General features: G+C 46.4%; 1 protein-coding gene across 1 annotated transcript in view; it reads left to right on the top strand.

The window, feature by feature from the left end:
- Jag1 (jagged canonical Notch ligand 1) overlaps window positions 1-20,607 on the top strand; it is a 35,024-nt gene that overhangs the window by 6,814 nt on the left and 7,603 nt on the right. The window contains exons 3-15 of the mRNA XM_036185020.1: window positions 2,891-2,942; window positions 7,806-8,060; window positions 9,597-9,657; window positions 13,322-13,452; window positions 13,791-13,910; window positions 14,727-14,840; window positions 15,976-16,089; window positions 16,706-16,819; window positions 17,342-17,388; window positions 17,685-17,858; window positions 18,314-18,464; window positions 19,378-19,542; window positions 19,986-20,099. Coding sequence (XP_036040913.1) covers window positions 2,891-2,942; window positions 7,806-8,060; window positions 9,597-9,657; window positions 13,322-13,452; window positions 13,791-13,910; window positions 14,727-14,840; window positions 15,976-16,089; window positions 16,706-16,819; window positions 17,342-17,388; window positions 17,685-17,858; window positions 18,314-18,464; window positions 19,378-19,542; window positions 19,986-20,099 — 1,612 coding nt within the window. The remainder of the gene's footprint in view (window positions 1-2,890; window positions 2,943-7,805; window positions 8,061-9,596; window positions 9,658-13,321; window positions 13,453-13,790; window positions 13,911-14,726; window positions 14,841-15,975; window positions 16,090-16,705; window positions 16,820-17,341; window positions 17,389-17,684; window positions 17,859-18,313; window positions 18,465-19,377; window positions 19,543-19,985; window positions 20,100-20,607) is intronic.

Raw genomic sequence — 20,607 nt, 5'->3', positions numbered from 1 at the left:
CTTTGTTTCTTACATCCCCCCCCCCCCCCTGCTTAATGTGGCAATTATGTGCTTACTGCTCTGTCCAGTGCCAAGGTAACCGCCATGGAGTAGGGCAGGACAAAGAATGAACCCTAGACCAGCAGCTCAAGTGTGGAGGGTAGGAGGAGGTGCCTGGGGACCGAGCCTTGGTAAAGCAACCTGGTGACTGTGGTATGCCTTGGAGACTTGGATGCCAAGACTCTTCTGTAGGTAAAATGGCATTGAGATCTCCCAAAAGGCCCATTCTGAAAGCTGACCAGTCCTTTTTAATGCTTCACAAGAATGGAAGTCAGCTGCTGTGTTGCCAGATGTTCTTGAGCCTGGGGCTGGGAAGGGCCAGATGGAAGATCTGGTAACTATCATGCCTCTTGTTTTGCCCCCCCCCCACTACTGCTGTGGGGGGGGACGACTAAGGACACAAGAAGAAATCCAGGTGACTGACCCCTCAAAGTCTTTTGTTTGAGCCCCAGCGAAACTCGGGATTTGCTTTTTTGTTTGGTTTGGGGTGTGAAGTTAAGATTGAGCAAAACTTGCCTTCCTAAGCCCCTCCAAACTCTCCTAGGACTGGGGACTTGGCCTCTGCTGGGGATGATTTGTAGCAGCCAGCCACATGTGGCTGATTTGCAGCTGGGTGTTTGCTTGAGTGGCAGGAGGTACACATAGTCTAGAATCTCAGGGTCCGGACATAGAGTTGGGGATGTACAGAGGTCAAGCGTGGGCCTGGGAAAAAATTAAAGCTCCCTAGCAACTAATAATCATTGCCAAATTATCTTGATTGTTGATCTATAGTGTGGGGATGGAGTGGGAGGGAAGAATGCCTCTTAATAAAAGCCTTGGAGGGAATCCTTTCTCTGAAGGCAGGGCGCCCATGCCCCAGGAGACCTGGAACTCTAATCCAGGCTCCCAAGAAAGAGCAAAGTCCAGGCTTGACTACTGTCACTGCAAGCCCCTACCCTAATTCTAGCCCGCTTCCACCTCCCAAAAGTAAGACACATAGTTAAGGGATCATCCCATCAGCCCCATGGGGCTGTGGTACAGTTCTTTTTCCCTCTAGCGGGGGTAATGTTGGTCAGCAACTTTTGAATCCAAAATGAACCTGGCAGATGGCTTGATCTTACAAGTTCTTGTGCAAGGTCTAAGGATGCCTTCTGCCTTGAATGTGAAGCTGAGTTAATACTGCTGTGCCAGCTGGTTCTAAGACACCCTCCTTTGCAGTGGTGGTTGTGGGTATTATGTGTGTTTAGTGCTTGTGCAAGTCTGTCAAAACTCTCGGTATCAATGCATTTAATCAGAGGATTAATTACAGCAATATTGTTGAAGTGAAGGATGTGGGCCTCGATGTGACCAACAAATGAAGGGCTTAATTATACAGAATCAGCCACACATCTGGCCTCATTTCGACTTGGCTCTCACCATGAATCAGTAGAGAAATATAATTTCTTGCTGCTCTTCGGGAAGAGTCCTATAATTTGTAGGAAGTCCTAGGAAACTTAAAGAGGCTGTAAATAAGGTGTAACTTTCACTAATAAAATATTAACGACAATAACAATGTATGTGGACCCACAGCCACCAACAGGAGAGGGCTGGGTATGTGTCCCAGCTTGCCCGGTTTTGCTTGCTTTGTGAGCATTTTCCCACAGTTATCAGTGAACGAAATGGAATCCTGCTGTAAGTATGAAACATATTTCGGCTGAATTCCAAGGCAGGGTCTATCACGAGATATTTTTGTAGTCAGAACAGACCTGCTGTGTTACTGAGAGAGTAATAAGCTGGCCTTGATTTATGAATGAAACCTCCTGCTTTTCTCCCATGCCTTGACCCGATCAGTGCCATCTCTTCCCCTGGCAGCCCTGTTTCTGGGGGCATTGTGGTTATCTGAGCAACAGAAGCATTGCATGGGTTCATGGCGGCAGTGGCAGAGCAAGGCTACACACCCATTCTGTGCCTTTTCTCCACCCTGTTTTCTCCAGTCCCTAGATAGGCTTTGCAAGCTTCCCCTCTGTGCCTGTTGTGAGGGAAGATTTGAGTAAAAGTGGAAATTTGCTAATGGCTTGGGTCTTGGGGAAGAGAAGGGGAATTCAGAGACAAGCTTAGAGGATAGCAAGCACTTCAGTAGACCGGCTGGCATCGTGCCAGTATCCAGGGAATTTGTTTAGTTACCTAACTGATTATTCCAAGAATGTTAGATCTTATTGACAGATACGTTCATCAATAAATATGACCCACGGGCATGCAGTGGCTTCTCCTTTGTGCTTTCTCCCACAGACTGCCACCACCCACCCCACCACCCGAGCTAGGTGGCTGCCTTTGTCTTCAGTCTTTGAGCCTACCCCTCCTTCTTCCAAGAGTCACCTGATACTTGTGGGAGCTGGGATGGTCTCACACAGACAGGGCTTTCAAAGGGGTTCTGAAAAGGAAAAGGGGGCCTCCCTGGGGACTGCCCTCACCAGGGCCCAAGCGTAACCCTAGCAGTTCTCTCTCGGCACAAATACCTGAGTAGGTTGGCTTGGGATAAATTCTTTGTGTGGGTTTTTTTTTCTCATGCACTAAAACTAGGGGCTGAAAGTTTTGGGAAAGCTATATGCCGTGTGTTCCCATATGGGAAGGTACTGTTTTCTGATCAGGACTCTGGGCTGCTTGCTTGCTTGCTTGGTCTGAGCCCCAGTGTGCCCTGTGGGGTGAAAGGAGTTGGTCAACCTGGGATGAGTGCTGAAGAGAAAAGTGGAGGTTGGTCTGGCTTCAAATATCCGGTTGCCTTTTTGGCTTTCTATTTTGGGTTGGCAGAACACACAGGGAGGCCCAAAGACTGCAGCATCATAGAGTTGACCCCTCTATCTCAATCACTGAACTTTGCTTATCTGTCTTGCAGAGGTCCTACACTTTGCTGGTGGAGGCATGGGATTCCAGTAATGACACTGTTCGTAAGTATCTCATCAGGGAATTCTTCTTTAAATGCTTTTGAAGCCCAGTGCTTGGCAGAACTCCCCGAGGAAAAGTCCCCGTTGCCTCTCCCTCACCCACTCTGTGTCTCCCCCCCCCCCCCCCCCCGGGGGGGGGGGCTGAATCTGTCTGCGGAGCCTATGTCCCTAGAACTTTCATCTGAAATATTGAGTAGCCAGAATAGACTCCCAGTTTACTCAGTCCTTGCAAAAAAAAGGACCTAGATTATCTCTGGATGGAGATCTTAATGGTTTTACAACTTTAAAACCTTGTAGACTGCTAAAGGATCAAAGTAGTGACTTCTGAAAAGTCCATTTAAACTTGAAGTGAGCATTTAATCTCTCATCAGGAAGATAAAGCTGTGGAGGGAGGTGCTGGGCTCTAAAGACCGACCTTAAATTTCACTTGGTGGGCAGGTGAGCCTCAAGTCAGGCTGAGTTTCCCACACTGCTCACGACAAACCTCCCATTGAAGCAGAATTTCAGAGCCCCTGAAGTCATGACCTGCCCTGTCCCTTCTGAAAGATGGTTCTGTTTTCTGGGCAGGTTGCTTTTCAGGCCTGCAGAGGGGTGCATGGGGGGTGGTGAGGCAGTGAAGGTGTGCTCTGGTGACAGTGGCCAACTGTAACTTAACATGTTTTCCCTCACATCAGAGCTGGGCTTGTCACTGGAAAACCTGATTCTGAAATTGTTTGTTCTGTTCAGGAAGAATCCACATTTTTACCCCAGAATGGCTTATGCCTTCTGCTTCTCTGGCTTACCGGTCATTTCTTTCTTTCTTTCTTTCTTTTTTTTTTCATTACTAATAACATCTCTCTCCCTTGTCAGTATCATTGTGCATTTCTTCTATCGCTGAAGGTAGTCAGTACCCGGACAGGCACAGTGATGATTGCATTTAAATTCAGTGGGCAGTTCAGCATAGCTGGATCCTTGGGCCTCTTAGGGTCACAGAATCCTTGCCCAGCCCTGATGTGAGGCAGGCTGCCTGTCATTTGGAATGTCCTCTTGCTTTGGCATCCAGCTATTTAGACTGTGGAAGGCCAGGATCTGAGCTATCTTCTTGTGAAGGACATTTATACTTTGAGAGTGGTGGTAGGGCTCTTTGCTGGTCTTGCTTATGCTTGATGCCAGCCAAGGTCATGGATACCTGTCTGTTCTCCCCTCTCACAAACACTGAGCTCTTCTATCATTCTCCCTAATGTACAATGCAATGCATAGGGGAATAGAAGAAGTGGACCTTCTGTATACTATTGCAGGAAGGGTATTGTACTGGCAGTTCAAATAATCCAGTGGATGGATCACTATCCATCCTTGACCAGGTCAGGATGTCTGATAGGGACCCGGGAGAGGACTCCTACCCGGGCATCTGTGGAATTTCTGCTGTGCTGTCTGTCACCTTACACTCCAGAGCTGTACCTCCAGGGACATGCAGCACATCCACAGCTCCCCACAGTCATCCACATTTCTTGGCAATGGAAACGCCTACACTCTGGAATTCCTGGCTATCTCTTCCTAGGCTAACTAGTCCCTGGACAGGAGACGAGGAAAACCAAGATGAGAACAAAGTGCCTTCAGATCTCACTTTCTAGGAAGAGTGGTTGACGTAGTCACAGATGCCCATTGCATTTAGAGAAACTTAGGTTATGAGTTTGGTGGTTTATCTACATTCCTGTTTACCCTCTTTATCTTTCGTCCATGTTAACAAGATATCACAAATTCAGTGGTCAGAGCCAAATTGGAGGTGTGTCCTCTCTGAGAGCACTCCCCTCTCATGAACCCCTTTCTGGGTGACAAACACTAGTATTTGGACCTCCAGTGCCCAAAAAAGGCCTCTGTGGCTTTTTTTTTTTATCATCCATATCTGCACCGCCTCCAACTTCTGAACAATCTTTTCCTTTTACTGTCCCTAAGAACCCAGCTGCCTCTTGCCATGTCTGCTGCTGTTGCCCTGGTCCACTTTGCTGCCTGCTTGTATCCAAGTTAGCATTGGCTCTGGTCAACTTCCAATATCATCTCCCTTCTTGTTCCATATTTATTATTTTTCTCAAGCATAACATTTGGGGGTCATCCTAATAGTAAAAGTCAACTGCTTAATGGCCTCTCACAAATCTTGAGTCAGATCTTGATGCGCCTTTTCTTCCTTTTCCCCGGGGATTGTCTTAACACGAGTGTATACCATGTCTCTATCCTAGGCATTCTTCATCTTTATCCTTGAGCATATCACATTTCTTTCTTGTCTCAGGACTTTGGTGTGTACTGTTTGTTCTTCCTGGGATATTTGGCTCTTTGTTTTCTTTACCCTCTGCCCTTCCAAAGCCTTTGGGGATGCCAAGGAGCCCAAATGGTATGGGCTGCCCTTTGGTAGCTCATCAAGTTGCAAACGCCCTGGCTTTGGAGGTAACTTCTAGGCAGATCCTTGAGTTTGGAGACAGAATTCCTTTTCACATCAGCTCTGCAATGAACCCTAATGAAGAGTCTAGACCAGATTAAGCTCAGGTGCTTCTGAAGCTCCCTCCCTCAGTCTTTCTTTCTAATATGGATCAGGACTGTAGCATATAAAGATCCAAGTTTCTCTTATTCCACCTGAGCAAATGATTTCAGTATACAGTAATGTTTAATTGATTGATGGGTAAGCATAACCAGGAATCCTTGAGACCAAGTTCTGCAAACAGCTTAGACTTCTCAGCTTAACGCCACTATCTAGGTTTTCTGGGTGGTCCTTGAGCTGTGTTCTTTGTGTTCCCTCCTCCTTTTTTGTTGGTGTTCAAGGACATGTGTATGCTTCATGATATATCTTGATGCCACTGAAATGTATTGGGATGTGTGCTAAGATTGCTTTCCAGTCCCAAGGCTGGAACTACCCCAGGTGAGCTGCCCCTGGGACCGGTACTTAGTGGCCTAAGCTAATAGGAGAGCTGAGTCAGGTGGCAATGTAGAATCACCCCGCAGTCTAAACTCAGACTCCATAGCTCAGGCAGCACAGAGCATGCCATATACTGCAGCCTCTTGCCTCAGTGGGTGTGAAGTTGTTTCCATAGTTTTGTTAGCTCCCTTGGGGATTCTGAAGTTATCATCTTCACAGCATTTCCTGAAAGTAAGTAGAAAGTACACTCAACTACACAGTTCCTCATTATTTAGCACCCTGGTCCTGGCTTCTGGTCTGAATGATTGTTGATATCAGCCCGAGAGAAGCTAAGACACCTTTGAGACATGGCTACTGTGTTTAACAGTTCCTTCATTAAGCTCTTATAACCACGCAGTAATAGCCCACTACATTGCTTAACCGAACCTGCAAAACCAACAGGCAGTTAATGGAGAGGCGTTTTTGCCATTCTTTGGTCTGTGTATATTTGCAAAAACTCAAGTACAGTGTTGCTTGCACGTGGTTCTGTGTGTTGCTGCATGTAAGCCTGAAGGTACATGGGCTTGTTTAAGGCCTTCCCTGCCCACACCACAGTCCAGACTGGCTGGGGCTGTGTTGGTTGTGTATGGAACCACCCAAGAGCTCTTCCCCTGGTCACCTGTAGGGCTTGTCTAGCTTTGTCAAGGAGCACAGGCACAAGGCCTAGAAAAACAGTGGTGTGGGTGTGCAAGAATCACAAAGACATTGCAAGTAGGCCCTAAGTTGCCTCTCCAAGGTGGCCTTGAATTTGACAAGGTGATGACTGGCAGGTTTAAGAAAACAAACATAGCACCAGGCTGAGTGCTGACTTAGAGCCCTGTTGTCTGCTCACATCCTTCTGCACTCCTTGCTCCTGGGGTTTGGAGCTATTTTAGTACCTGTCTCTTCTCTGAGACTAGATTGCAGGTGACCTCAGTGTAGAGGCCAGGTCTTATTGCTTCTGAGAACTGCTTGGACTCTAGACATTTACTTTGCCTAGCAGGCGTTTTTTAAGGAGCCTGCCTTAAAACAGACGCAAACATGATGACACCTCAACCTACCTGTCTGCAGGCGGAATTACTCTCCCGTCTGCTGGCTTAAGCTTATGGGAAAAGTGAAAGTTTTTTTGATGCTGCTCATGGAATGCCAGCTTGAAAGAGTTATGAGTGGTTTGTTTTTCATGTATTGCCATCCACCCCTTGGTTTTCAGTGGAGAAAATAGAGCTTTTCCAAGAGAAACTTGAAAGTAAAATGGAAATAAAGATCACTAACCTTACCTGGAAGAGTAAAATTTCTTTAAAAGTAAAATTTGCTAAGGAGCAGCCTTCTATAACCTTTAGGAGTTTTTGCAAATTAGTGTGGCCAGCACTATGTTAGGGAAATTGGCAAAGGACAAAGCAGAGGAATAATACAAATGGTCACTGTCACTGAAGGCCAGTTAAAACAAACACTGTTGTATCTACTGGGTGGAGATCAGACTATGGTATGGCTGCTGATGCAGCTCTTTGTGCTGTTAGAAGACAGACCCGAAAGGCTTTGATGGCAGGTAGTTGGGGAATCACCCATGGATGGACTGCTATCTGTGTACATATTCTGAATCTGCACTAACAGACTTAGGATATTTCTTGCTACTGGCTCCACAGTCATGTGTGGATACATTCAAAATGCTTGTTGCAGCTTTGAATAGCAAGAGGCTAATTTCAATGACTTAAGTGCCTATAGATCAGGGATGAGGTGCATTGATTTAATGGTTATTTCCAGGCAAGAAAATATATGAAGCACATGGTAATGAGTTTAAGTGATGAATTGGCATACAGGGAAGAGGGTACAGCTTTTTCCATAACTGTTTGTTTGTTTGTTTTTGTACTGTGTGTGTTTGTTTCTAGTCTGAAAGTAGCCAAAACTGTCAGAGCAGAAGATGCTAATGTGAATGTTAATGAGTTTCATCTTTTTCCCCCCTCTAGAACCTGATAGCATAATTGAAAAGGCTTCTCACTCAGGCATGATAAACCCCAGCCGGCAATGGCAGACACTGAAACAAAATACGGGGATCGCCCACTTTGAGTATCAGATCCGAGTGACCTGTGATGACCACTACTATGGCTTTGGCTGCAACAAGTTCTGTCGGCCTAGAGATGACTTCTTTGGACACTATGCCTGTGACCAGAATGGCAACAAAACCTGCATGGAAGGCTGGATGGGTCCTGAGTGTAACAAAGGTATGTGTGCATGCAGCTGGGTGGATTGACAAATGCTATTGGCCTGTCACCCTTACAGCCGTCAGGTGGTGGGGTGGGATCTTACTGTTACATTGGACCAAAGCATGAGGATGCTGTGTGTAGAAGATTCTGTTGGTGCCCTGTCCAGATCCCCTCTACCAGCTGGTGTCCCCATCCCCCAGCTGCTGTGACTGTTGGCTGCTAACAGCTCGCAGCTGCTCCTTCTCCAGGGAGTTGTTCTTGGCCAAGCAGGAGCCACTCTCTGCCCCATCCTTGCAGTGAACAGTTACTGAATGACTGACATGGGGAGGGGGTGTCACAAAGGCCAGCCCCTTTGCTTTAACACTGTGGAATAGGATTCACACTCCAGAGGTTCCCCTGGGATGTCGCTGAAGTCAGACCCCAGCTGAGACCATATCCTTGCTCAACTCCTCCTTCAGTCTCATCTGCCTCCCCATTCCTCTCTCCTATTACCACATCTCCACCTCAAACTGTTTCTGAGGAGCCTAATGCCAAACAGGAACAGGCTAGGCCAGTGATGGTTGCACAGACAATGCTATGGGGAATGACTGCCCCTGGACTCACGTGTCGCTGCTGCAAGTTTCACTGGGCATCTTTGGGGCTGTAGCACTAAGGTGGAGGGGTGTGTGTGAGATGGTTACCTTGTACTTTCATATTCCTTACAATTGAACCCGCCCAAAGGAGTCTAAGCTTTTAGAGTCCCTTACTGTCTTTTGTCCCTTATGCTGCTAAAATTAAGTAATTCTAATTTCTAGCAATAGAGTTGGGGATCCCAGGTCTTATGCTCTGCCCTCATGGACATATAATGTACCTTGCTGATTTGCACAATAATTAAATAAACTCCTTTGTTTACCTTTAATTGTGAGGGATGGGGCATGAGAGGGCATATGGTCTCTTGGGCTGTATTCCTTTCTTCAGCGCTGGTATGATAGTAGTTTTGTTTAAAGGATGGCACTTCTGGAATTCATGACAGAAGGAATTGCTCAATATACTTTAAATAATGGTATTTTAAAATTAAATAGCAATTACTTAAATTCTCTAATGTCAGTGTTTTTTGTTTATTTTTTTTTTCTAAGTGTCTGCTTGATTTCTTTCTTTCCCATGAGCAAGTATAGAGTTGCTTTGTGAGGCTACTTGGCCACAAGATTAGCTTCCCTTGTTCTTTAGCCCTGTGGGATTGTTGAAACCAGGCATTTAGTGGGAGGCTCCCCTGAAGATCCTGTGGTGGGGCAGTGTTAAGGTGGGAAGGCAGGATGTCTTTATCTGTCTCTTGGTGAGGGGAACTGGGCCCAGGCAGGGCTCAAGGAATAAACATGATAAGGATTTCCCCATCATGTATCTTCATTTTGTCTCCAAACAGTATTGTACTTTTAAGATCTGATAGCATGGCCTTGAAGTTTAAACCTGCCTTTGTTATTTGGGTCCCCAATTTTATGTACTAGGCCATTCTCACAACAGTGGCCCACAAAGCATAGGCAGTGCTATGTATTAAGGAAACTTTCTGTTTTTTTGCAGCCATCTGCCGACAGGGCTGCAGTCCCAAGCATGGTTCTTGCAAGCTCCCCGGTGACTGCAGGTAAATGACCAACTGATCTTCAATAATTTCTCCTTTTTTCCTTTTTTTCTCTTTGATGCAACACAGAGACTGACTTCATTGTGAATGTGCCTCTTTTTCTTTGGAGGATGAATAAGTTGGTGAGGGGGAACAAAACAGGCACATCCCAAGCTTATTAAATCATACCAGCTGTTTGGTGGAATGCACTTCTTTAGTGCAAAAAAAAAAAAAAAAACAAAAACACCAAACCAACAAAACTTAACGGGCATAGCTGGCATCTTCATGTATTAACTGTTCTGTAAATTGATAAGACATGTTTGTAATCTTCCTTAAGTGCTGATGGACTGGACTGGGATGTAGCTTTTTGTTTCCTTGAGTCTCCTCCTCCACCCTGGCTTTTCCTCTGTCACCCTCCCCCACTTTTCCCATCAATAGGCGAAAGTCCAGCGTTCTTTAGAATGGGATTAGTACAATCTCCTGGCCCCTTTGCAGGCGGGAGCTGGGCCGGTGCTGAGAGGTTAATGGCTGTGCTGGAATCTGCTCAGTTGAGTCTGATGAATGTAGACTTTGCTGCTGGCCTTTGAAGTCTGTTCTTTATGGTCCGGGACAATACTGAAGCCAAGCGGAAACCTAGCCTGCCTGTTTCCCCTTCCGATGCCGGTTTTGGGGGCTTTTTGAAATGTGCATTATGCCAATTTGGAAAGGCCTTGTTTCAGGAAATACCTTTGGTGTCTGTGGCATTTTGACTGGCCTCACACTTTATTCTCCCCCAAGCCTTTAAGAATTAGCAAATCCGATGAGATACTAAGTGGACCCTTCAGTCCTGTTGCCTCTGCTCCAGAAGGCTGCTCTGACTTGAGCCAAGGGCAGTTTTTAAATAGTCTAAAGGCACAAACTCATAGAATGAGGTACCCAGTGCTCTTACTGAAATGTAGTTCTTGATTTTTGAGGGTGGTTATGTTATCCCCAAACTATAGAATTAACATGGAACTGTTAGAAGTGTAGATTCCTGGCACTACCCAACTGCCACTGACTTCCCAGCCCTTAGCTGGGCCTAGAAGTGTGAATTTGACAACCTTACTGAGTGACTTCTCCCTTAGTAAACACTAAGGCTACTGCTCTAACTGGTCACTTATAGGCTTGACCTTGGTGACTCTTAACTGAGCCCTGTGTTCTCTTCCTGAGCCATGGGAGGGCTGACTTGAGGCTGAAGAGAGATTCAAGGCAGCTGGAAGTAAACTAAGAACAGGTTGTCCTGCAGTTGTTTCTTCCTGCTTTCTGAAAGTTGATTTGCAGGAAGCGGGAACAGGATTTGCCCACTACAGATGTGCCTAGTCGCAGCTGACTGTGGTGTCTAACATCTCTGTCCTAGACCAAGCAGAAACCCGCCTACCGTGACTCTGCTTATGAAGGCTGTTCTGGAGAAAGTCAGAGTACCAGTTATACTAGGGCCTTGGAGCCTGCTCCCTGCTCAGATGAGTATCAGCCAGCCGACTGAGATGTGTGCTACTGTCATCAGAATAAACACACTGCTGGCCAGGGGAGGTCCCTCCCAGCCAGAACAACAGGCTTTGTTTCCAGAATTGAGCCCTTTCTCTTTCCAAGTCTCACCTCCCACTCCCTGCCCAGACATGCACCAGTGCCCTTATTTACTTAAGGTGCAACTTTCCCACACGCCATTTACATAGTCTCCCAGCCCAGTTCCTTCTCTCTGCCTTGAAAGAATATCAAAACAGAACCTTCCAGCTAAGGAAGTTCAGGTTGGGTCCTGCTCCAGAAATAGCTGCATGGCAAGTTACCTGTAAGTTGTCTTTTGGATTATGTATTACACGGACTTTTTTTTTTTTTTTCTTGACTTCACTGATTTTGTTGTGCCCAGTTAGACTCTGGTTGCCCCTTCCTGGGTGTACAGGCTGGTTTAGTGCCAGCCTGCCAAAAATATCAAACTTAATTATGAATCATCATCTCAGGAAAGTCTCTCAGTTTCTCATGAGAATGCTAATCATCTGTCATTACACTGCAGTAACTTGGTAGATGTCTCTGTTAGGGTCAGGATTTTTATTTGTTTTTGTTTGAAGTCCTCCATGGCCTCCCGTGGTTGCTTTTTTTATGCTTGGGCATTGAGCCTTCATTAATTAGGAGGTTAGGTTGGGTCCTCAGCTGTCCTGCTTGGTTTTATTAGGCAAACTGAAGAAGCATAACCATCCTTCACTTGGGACTTTGAGTGAAGACATCAGTTCCCTTATGTCTTCTAAGTTAAGAATACTGATCTAACAGAATGGCTTCCTACCCTCCTATTAACTTGGGTATCTGCTTCTGAAAATTATTCCCACCAAATGACATACTTTGTTCTTAAGGTCAGTCTTTTAAATAGTCACCTGTCATTTCAACTGATGGTCTAGTTTACAGACAGCAGAAGCCTGTGTCTGATTAACTTTAAGCCCCACATTCTGGTGGCTGTCAGTGTTTGGGTGTGGATGGCTGTCTTGAGAAGTTAGGAAGTAGTCAGGATTCTCAAGGGTTCAGTGGCTTCTCAGCCTGGATGATTAGCTAATAGCTAGATTTCTATAATTTTCCCATGACCAGGATTTGCTCTTTGCCTCCAGCTCTCTGGAACTGAAAGCCCTTCCTTCTGGTTGGGGAGGGAGAGGGAGGACCACCAGGGGGTGGCTTTTTTTTTTTTTTCTTCCTCCAGAGTCACAGCTGAGAGGTTTATATAGAGTTGGATCTGACCCTGCATTTCCCTAGGCTCTGCTCTGGGCTGATTCTGCAGGACCTACATTTGCTCCATCTTCATGCTCCGGCTGCTTGCCAGCCCCTGCCTTTCTCCAGCCCCTTTGTTAGAGATTGATTCTGAGAGGGAGGTACAAGTTGCAGAGGGCTGGAAACTTGAGGGCAGAGTGCTTGGAGACCTTGCTCTCTCCTACCCCAGGTGAAGGTTTATGTTTGCGTTTCTGTTTGGGCATCAAAAGTTCCATATGACCTCAAAGGAGTCTATTGAACAAGGTACTTATAAGGGAAACTCAACTCCCCCAAAACTACATAAACCAAGCTGACCCCCGCCTCCCCTTCCCCCTCTTATTTTCTAAAGTGAGAAATAACTATAAATCAGCGTGCCTGGCCAGGGTAATGGGTCATGAATTATCTATGGGATCGTTTCCTAGCACTCTTGCCCCCCTCTCCTTCCTACAGAAATGGGTGTAGAGATCGAGGTCTTTGTAATGAGGTTGCTCTCCTTCCTCCCTGTTTGATCCTACAGTGAGCTGCTTTCCTGCCACCCTCTTGTCTCATTGAGTTCTGTGCACTGAGGTTGGACGGGGGATGGAGTTGGGCTTCACGCACAGCATTGCAGAGTTGTATGGCTTCCCCTTGTATGGTCTGTCCTTACTAGGACCTGGGATTGATTTATGCCAGTCCCTACCCCTTAGTTCATTCCTGGGAGCCTGAGAAGAGAATGGCTTTGTGGAGGGCACCCCACACTCCCCAGACAACTCTTCTTTTGTCAGGGGAGGTTGAGAGGACAAACTTGGTCCCATCTGTGAAAGTGTTCATACAGAACTCCCTGCAAGTCTGAGAAGTCTGCCATCCTGTCCTTCCTGACAAAACAGAAGCAGCTGTGTGCTGTAATTATGTGCATCTCTGGCTGCTCAGAAGGCTAAGGAAGGGCTTTGCTGTCTGTCTGCAGGTGTCAGTATGGTTGGCAGGGCCTGTACTGTGATAAGTGCATCCCGCACCCGGGATGTGTCCACGGCACGTGCAATGAACCCTGGCAATGCCTCTGTGAGACTAACTGGGGTGGACAGCTCTGTGACAAAGGTATGACCACTATGGAGCCTTGGGGTGGCGTGAGAACTTGACAGCAGTTAGGGGAGCTGAGGTTATACGGTAGAACAACATTAATACCACTTCTGGTTTTCTGGTGTTGCTGGAGCTAAACCCAGGGTCTTGCGGGTGCCAGTGCCCTACTATTGTACGTACACCCCTGGCCCTATTTAACTTTCTACAGGGCTCTTATTAGGACTGTTTGAATTTAATGCTGTAGGTTGATTATTTAGGGGTGAGCCATATCTTTAAAACTTGCATGGCCTAGAACTGGGACCAGTTAGCAGTTTTTTGGTTTTGTTTTGTTTCATAATTTTTGGGTCTTTGGGCAGATCTGAATTACTGTGGAACTCATCAGCCTTGTCTCAACCGGGGAACTTGTAGCAACACTGGTCCTGACAAATACCAATGTTCTTGCCCTGAGGGCTACTCAGGACCCAACTGTGAAATTGGTAAGTGGCCCAAGCTGGGCGGGACCCCTTTGCCTTCATTTTCTGTACACTTCGTTTGAAAACCAAATAGTTTTTTGTTTGTTTCGTTCTTTTATTTATTTTATTTTTTTAAAGACACAACATTGGGTGGGTAGGGAAGGGGGGTTTGGGTTTGGGAGAATTTGGGGGAGGAGGTGAATATGATCAAAAGTATATTATAGGAAATTCTCAAAAAAAAAAAATTTGGAGGTGGGAAGTGGTAGCTTGAGGTGTCAACATTGATGGTCACCAAAGGATCTTGGGTTTATTTGTAGCTAAATTCTGTGACTCAAATGCAGGATAGGGCTAGACAACTGGTGAACAGAAGCTAGCTTATTTTATTTAAAAGTAGTCAAGATGGCATTGTTTTGATAATAGCCTTCACACGTATTCATGGAGAACCATGAGAAATTGAAAAATCCCAAAAGAAAAATCAATACACTTAACACACGTGTAAAAAAGATGAAACAGCTCCTACTACTATCCCAGCCCTTCTATGAGCCTATAGAATATCTCCAAATCCCTCATGCTTTGAGGTGATGTTGACATTGTAGGTTGCGGGATTCTAAATGAACCTCAGCTCTAGTGAGTATTGAAAATTTGACTTGAGACAGCTTAGTTAGAAAGTTTCTACCCCCGTCACCCCACAGGCGAGTTACATCACAAACTTGCTTTTGTTGTTGTTATTAACTGCTTAGGCTAGTCGCCAAGGCAGGAGACTGGATGGTAGCGGGAAGGCAAGGAATAAGGTGTGCCACATGTTTTACTCCCTTACTGACCCGCTTTCTCGTTACACAGCTGAGCACGCTTGCCTCTCTGACCCCTGCCACAACAGAGGCAGCTGCAAGGAGACCTCCTCGGGTTTTGAGTGTGAGTGCTCTCCAGGCTGGACTGGGCCCACATGTTCCACAAGTAAGTCAGTCCCAGGTTTTGTCACATGTCTGTTCTGAAAGATTATTGTGTTAAGAGAGGATTTGTGGGAGAGACCTGGACTTGTCCAATGTACACGTTAGTGATATGTCTACCTTGGTGGGAGAGGAGTGGGTACATTCAACAGTTTGGTGCATGGTCCAATAGCACTTGGACAATTCCCAGAATCCCCTTCCTAACCACTAAGATGGCTAATGATGTGTCTGTGATGGATAGAATTGGATTCCCTTGCATGTGAGTTTTGGACTTGTCTCCTGAGAATTCAGATCAACCTTTGAATGTTGTCAGAGGGCTTTGAGAGGAGGCGTTGAGTTGCAGCTCGGCTGTGAGGCTTAGGGTGCTTCTCAGTGAAGAGCTCTGGTCACACACAATACCAGACGTAGGCAATCTGTGGTCTTTAATGAGTTTCTGGAGTATGAGATTCAGCCAAGTCTGAAAACCACTGACCTTGGCACCTTAGGAGCGGTATGTGGCGTGGTTGAGGATGTGGGTTCTGGAGGTAGTCGGTGCCTCTGCCCTTGGCCTGACTCCTGAAGCCCCAGCAGTCCCTTCAACCTTTCCTGCACCCTCTTTAACCGGGGAAGAAGCCCTTCTCCTCTGTGAGAGCTGTCAGGCAGCCTCAGTGAGCAAATTTATAAATCAAGTGTGGCACACATTATAAATGAATGAGATCTCTGAAGGGGCCTTTTGCAGCCTCTGTGTATGTGAGTTTGGGGAAACTTGTAAGCAATTCACAGGAATATGGTTTTCCATGTGTAAGAAGGTTGCATTTCCATGTCTCCTCTTTTTGATCTCTGAGCCAAGAAGGAAAGAGTTCTCTTAAAAGTAGAGATAAAGCAGATATGAATGTCCCTTGTCACCACTAAGTTGATGCTCTGTATGTCTCCAACTACATTTCTTTCCCTCGCTGCTTAGGGACGGATTAACTGAACTAGGGCAGTGGGGGATTTAAAGCTAAAATCAAGGCTTGGGCCTTTTCATTACCTTCCTTAGACTTGTAGCAGACGTCCAGTTCCTAGGTGGAGGCTCTTCTTCTGGAGGGTGCTGCTGCATTATCTAATTGCCAAGTGGATCAAATGAAATTAAACTGCTGCCCTCTCTTGTTCTGGTTGGACAGACATTGATGACTGTTCTCCAAATAACTGTTCCCATGGGGGCACCTGCCAGGACCTGGTGAATGGATTCAAGTGTGTATGCCCACCCCAGTGGACTGGCAAGACATGTCAGTTAGGTAAGAAAAGTCTTGTGATCATAATTCTTAGCCAAGGTTGGCTCTGCTCATTAGAGCCCTGCAGGAAGATGAGCATGTGACCAGCAGTGAGTGTGTGCGCATTTGCACTCCATCATACTAAGTAATTTATTATCAGGGTCTAATGGGCCTGGGAGAAATAACTTACATGCAAATGGCCTAGCATTTTTGGGTCCTGTGGGAAAGTCCTGGGATTCCTTGAACCTTGTCAATTGCCTGTCCTAGGAGTGTTCAGCTGGGTTCCCAACAGGGATGACCTCATGAGGGATTGCATGTCTGCATTCTCTTTGCCACATTTAAACCCCAGCAACTGGGGCTGTACTGGGTTTTGCCCACAAGTGCCTGATGACTTTCTGTATTCTGTTGGGGGCTGATTGTTAGCCAGTAGCCCAAAGGAAAGTTATCAATTAGCATCCCTTATTGGATAACCGCTGGGGAGAGGGCTCTGATGCTCCAAATAGAGGACACCTACTCTTTCTTATTTAGCTAGCTTGTTAAAATGTCTCCTATTCCAGACCAGCTCTATAGTTATTTCTTTTCAAGGGGATGGGGCAGGGAGCAAACCCGTTTGTCACTGCTCATCCTTGCTTCTTTTCAGATGCAAATGAATGTGAGGCCAAACCTTGTGTAAATGCCAGATCCTGTAAGAATCTGATTGCCAGCTACTACTGTGATTGCCTGCCTGGCTGGATGGGTCAGAACTGTGACATAAGTGAGTGACTCTGTGTCTGTTTTGATTTTTTGCTTTTCTTTCTCTTTTGTTTTGTGAAACTCGGGTGATGGTTTCTCTTATCTATGTATCCCCCTGCTCGAGTTCTGAAACTTCTGTTGATCTTCTTGCAATCTGGTGCTGGGGATGGAACCCGCTGCCGAGTATGAGCTGTTTAGGCATTCTCTGGCTGAATGGAAGGAAAATCTTATATTATAGCGGGAAGGGGAATGTTTTTGGAGAGGGAGTGGTCAGGCTAGCACAGCAAGGAAAACATACAATTTATCAGGCTTGTTAGCTGCTAAAATTGGGCATATTCTGATAAGGTGATTAAAACAATGATGTGAAGTTTCACTCCCTTGTCGGGGAGGATTAGGGAGGGTCCCCACCCAATGTAAAAACTTTATCTCACCGGAAGCACAGGGAAATCTGATTGAAACTTTATCAGCCCTGTACTTTTCAGGTAAGCCCGACTGAATGTTATGAGCCTCTTTAACATGATGACTTGTTTATTTTATTTTTTAGATATTAATGACTGCCTTGGCCAGTGTCAGAATGATGCCTCCTGTCGGGTACGTAAGTCATTGCTTAAATGGGAACAATCTTAAGATGTATATGTGATACTAGGAGAGCCTTGTCCCTGTGGGGTTACAAATGCAGGTGAAATACTGAGCTGCTCACCAACCCTAGCCTTCCAGAGCCATTTGAAGGCATGAATTCAGAACTGCTAGTCCATGCCAGAGCTTAACATGTGGCCATGTCAGCGAATTGCAAGAGCTACAGCAGCTGTGACAGAACACTGATGTTCTGTGTTTTCGAATACATAGAAAAATGTGCATGTCTTTCTCCCCCGCTTCTCCTTTTCCAGGATTTGGTTAATGGTTATCGCTGTATCTGTCCACCTGGCTATGCAGGCGATCACTGTGAAAGAGACATCGATGAATGTGCTAGCAACCCCTGCTTGAATGGGGGTCACTGTCAGAATGAAATCAACAGGTTCCAGTGTCTGTGTCCCGCGGGTTTCTCAGGAAACCTCTGTCAGGTGAGTGGAGGCGAAAGCTGCAGATCGCCAAGCTTTAACGTTGAAACCTTTCCTCCCCCACCCTCCCTTGCCCCCTCCCCAGCCTCCCCAGCCCCGTCCTCTACTCTAGTGCTTAGGCCTCTGACATCCTCTAGCACCCGACTGACTCGGGAATTTCTGTTAGACAAATGCAGGTAGAAGTGGGTGTGGATGAGTGAGTTTCTTCCTGATGACTGTGGCCTGTGTGCTTGGCTTTGAGTTGCATTGTGTAGTCCCATTTCTGCTCCATCACTCTGCCCTGTGATTTCATGATTTCCTGGGATATGGCAGGCCCTAAGGGTTATATAGGTCTGTTGTGTGTAGGGTGTCTCTGTGTAGAAGTGGGTGGAGGGGTCAGTTGTTTACTACCGAGAGCCGTGATGGTGACACCCTGGCTTTCTTTTGACCCTCTCCTTTGCACTCCTGTTGCTCGACAGCTGGACATTGATTACTGCGAGCCCAACCCTTGCCAGAATGGTGCCCAATGCTACAATCGTGCCAGTGACTACTTCTGCAAGTGCCCTGAGGACTATGAGGGCAAGAACTGCTCACACCTGAAAGACCACTGTCGCACGACCCCCTGTGAAGGTAGCTCCCGTCCCCTGGACCTGTCTGTCTCTAGACTACCTCCTGCCACCTCCCCTTGAATAGTGGTTATGGTGAGGAGGAAGACTTGCAGATGGGAAATACTTTGTCTGATCACTTAGGGAAACAAGAACATATGGAGCTAATCTGTCAGGCTGCCAGTAGGGAGACCCACGTGTATGAGTAGCCCAAGGGAGAGAATGTGAAATCCATTTGTCATTCCAGTTCAGAGATGGCCGAGTTTGTGACAAAAAGAATTACTCCGAGGGGCACTGTGGCAGTGGGGAAGTTTTGGGTTTGCATAGGTTACAGTAGCCATGGCTAGGTGTTGGCCACTGACATTTAGAATGTCACTAGTGCTTGACACTTTTGTGTGTGTGTATGTAGTTCATTTAAAAATAAGTACAGTGGCCTATAGCTACTATATTGGAGTATAACTTTAAACTTATGTAGGTTTGTCCTTTGGCTTTGCTTAAGATAGAGGAGGAGAGCCAGGTAGTGGGGTTGTACACTTTTAAGTCCCAGCACTCAGGAGGCAGAGGCAGGTGTTTCGAGGCCAGCCTGGTCTACAGAGTGAGTTCCAGGACAGCCAGGGCTACTCAGTAAAACCCTGTCTCAGAAAACCAAGAAAGATGAAGTGTGAAGGCGGTCTTTCTTCTTTGACAAGCATTTAACAAATCAGATGTTAAGGTGCAATGAACAAGTAACTTTAAAAAAATATGCTGTCCACTTGGGAGTCTGAATTTTACCTATCATAGGAACATTGTTGGGTTTTGGTCCCCAAGTGCCTCTTGATATCTTAACTCATTATGCCAAGAGTGACCCTCTCCAATCAGGCAGGCATTGGCTAAGTCCTCTGCTTAGAAATGCTGTCTATGGGTGTGTGGTTGGAGTCTGATCCCAAGACTGTCTTCAGTGATTGACAGCTGCACTGTGGCCATGGCCTCCAACGATACGCCTGAAGGGGTGCGGTATATCTCCTCTAACGTCTGTGGTCCCCATGGGAAGTGCAAGAGCCAGTCGGGAGGCAAGTTCACCTGTGACTGTAACAAAGGCTTCACCGGCACCTACTGCCATGAAAGTAAGACTCCACTGGGAATTGGGAGCCCAGTGGGTACCGAGCTTGGGGAGCATCTGTGTTTGAATTGCTTTAGTCAGAAACAAAGGTAGAGGAGACCAGTAAAGGTTTCTTTAGGTCTCCTATGGAGGTAGTAGTCAATTGATAAGACCACCAATAGTCTCCTGAGCTTCCCAAGATGAATCTTACTTATTCGAGTGGTCCCTCTTTTCTGTAGAAGTTTCTTCCCCAGGCAGGCCTACCAAATAAGCCAATGTTGTGAGGTCTTAAAGAAAACGGGAGGTACCTTCCAGAAGTCGCTGTCTAGAAAGGAAGGGTGGTGGTGTTTCCAGGTGCATTTCCAGGTGCATTCTCAGAAGGCAGCTGTGGAAGTTACCAGGGTAGTGCTGGATGACATCATGATGTGCCCTTCCGCTCCTCATTTTCCCTTGCACTTCCTTTCATAGATATTAACGACTGTGAAAGCAACCCTTGTAAAAATGGTGGCACTTGCATCGATGGCGTTAACTCCTACAAGTGTATCTGCAGTGATGGCTGGGAGGGGGCCTTCTGTGAAACCAGTGAGTTGCTGCTGCTTCGGGGGACAGATGGCTCCAGGGAGAGGGATGAGGGTTGGTAGGGTGGAACGAGGTTACCACCTTCCCTTGGGAAGCCTTTCCTTGCTGCAGTCTTCCTGAGATTTCCATTACGGTGGCTGTAATGGCTTCATCTCATGTATCTCCTTGGCATTTATTAAAGCTTCTGGGCAAGAGTGGGGAGGAACCACTGCTGGGGAATGATGGAAATAGATTGGTAGTTAGAATGAGTGCCTGGAAGGAACCTCTCTGATTTGATTGTAACTTCTGTCCATCTTGATTTTAATTGCCATGGACATTAAAAAAGATTGTATCCTGTCTTCATAACTTGTATTCATTCTTCCTAGCTGGGAACTTCTTGAAAAGGGTAATTATATTGACATCCTAGGACCAACTCACTTGTTCTTGGGAGGCAGCATAGAAAGCCAGGGTTGGATCTCACCGTAGGAAAGAAGCCCCTTGTTGTCACGAATGTACTTGGAATCTTCTTCAG

The sequence above is a fragment of the Onychomys torridus genome, chromosome 4 (genome assembly GCF_903995425.1).
Source record: "Onychomys torridus chromosome 4, mOncTor1.1, whole genome shotgun sequence".
Lineage (NCBI taxonomy): Eukaryota > Metazoa > Chordata > Mammalia > Rodentia > Cricetidae > Onychomys > Onychomys torridus.
This window is presented reverse-complemented; position numbering and strand designations above follow the sequence as displayed.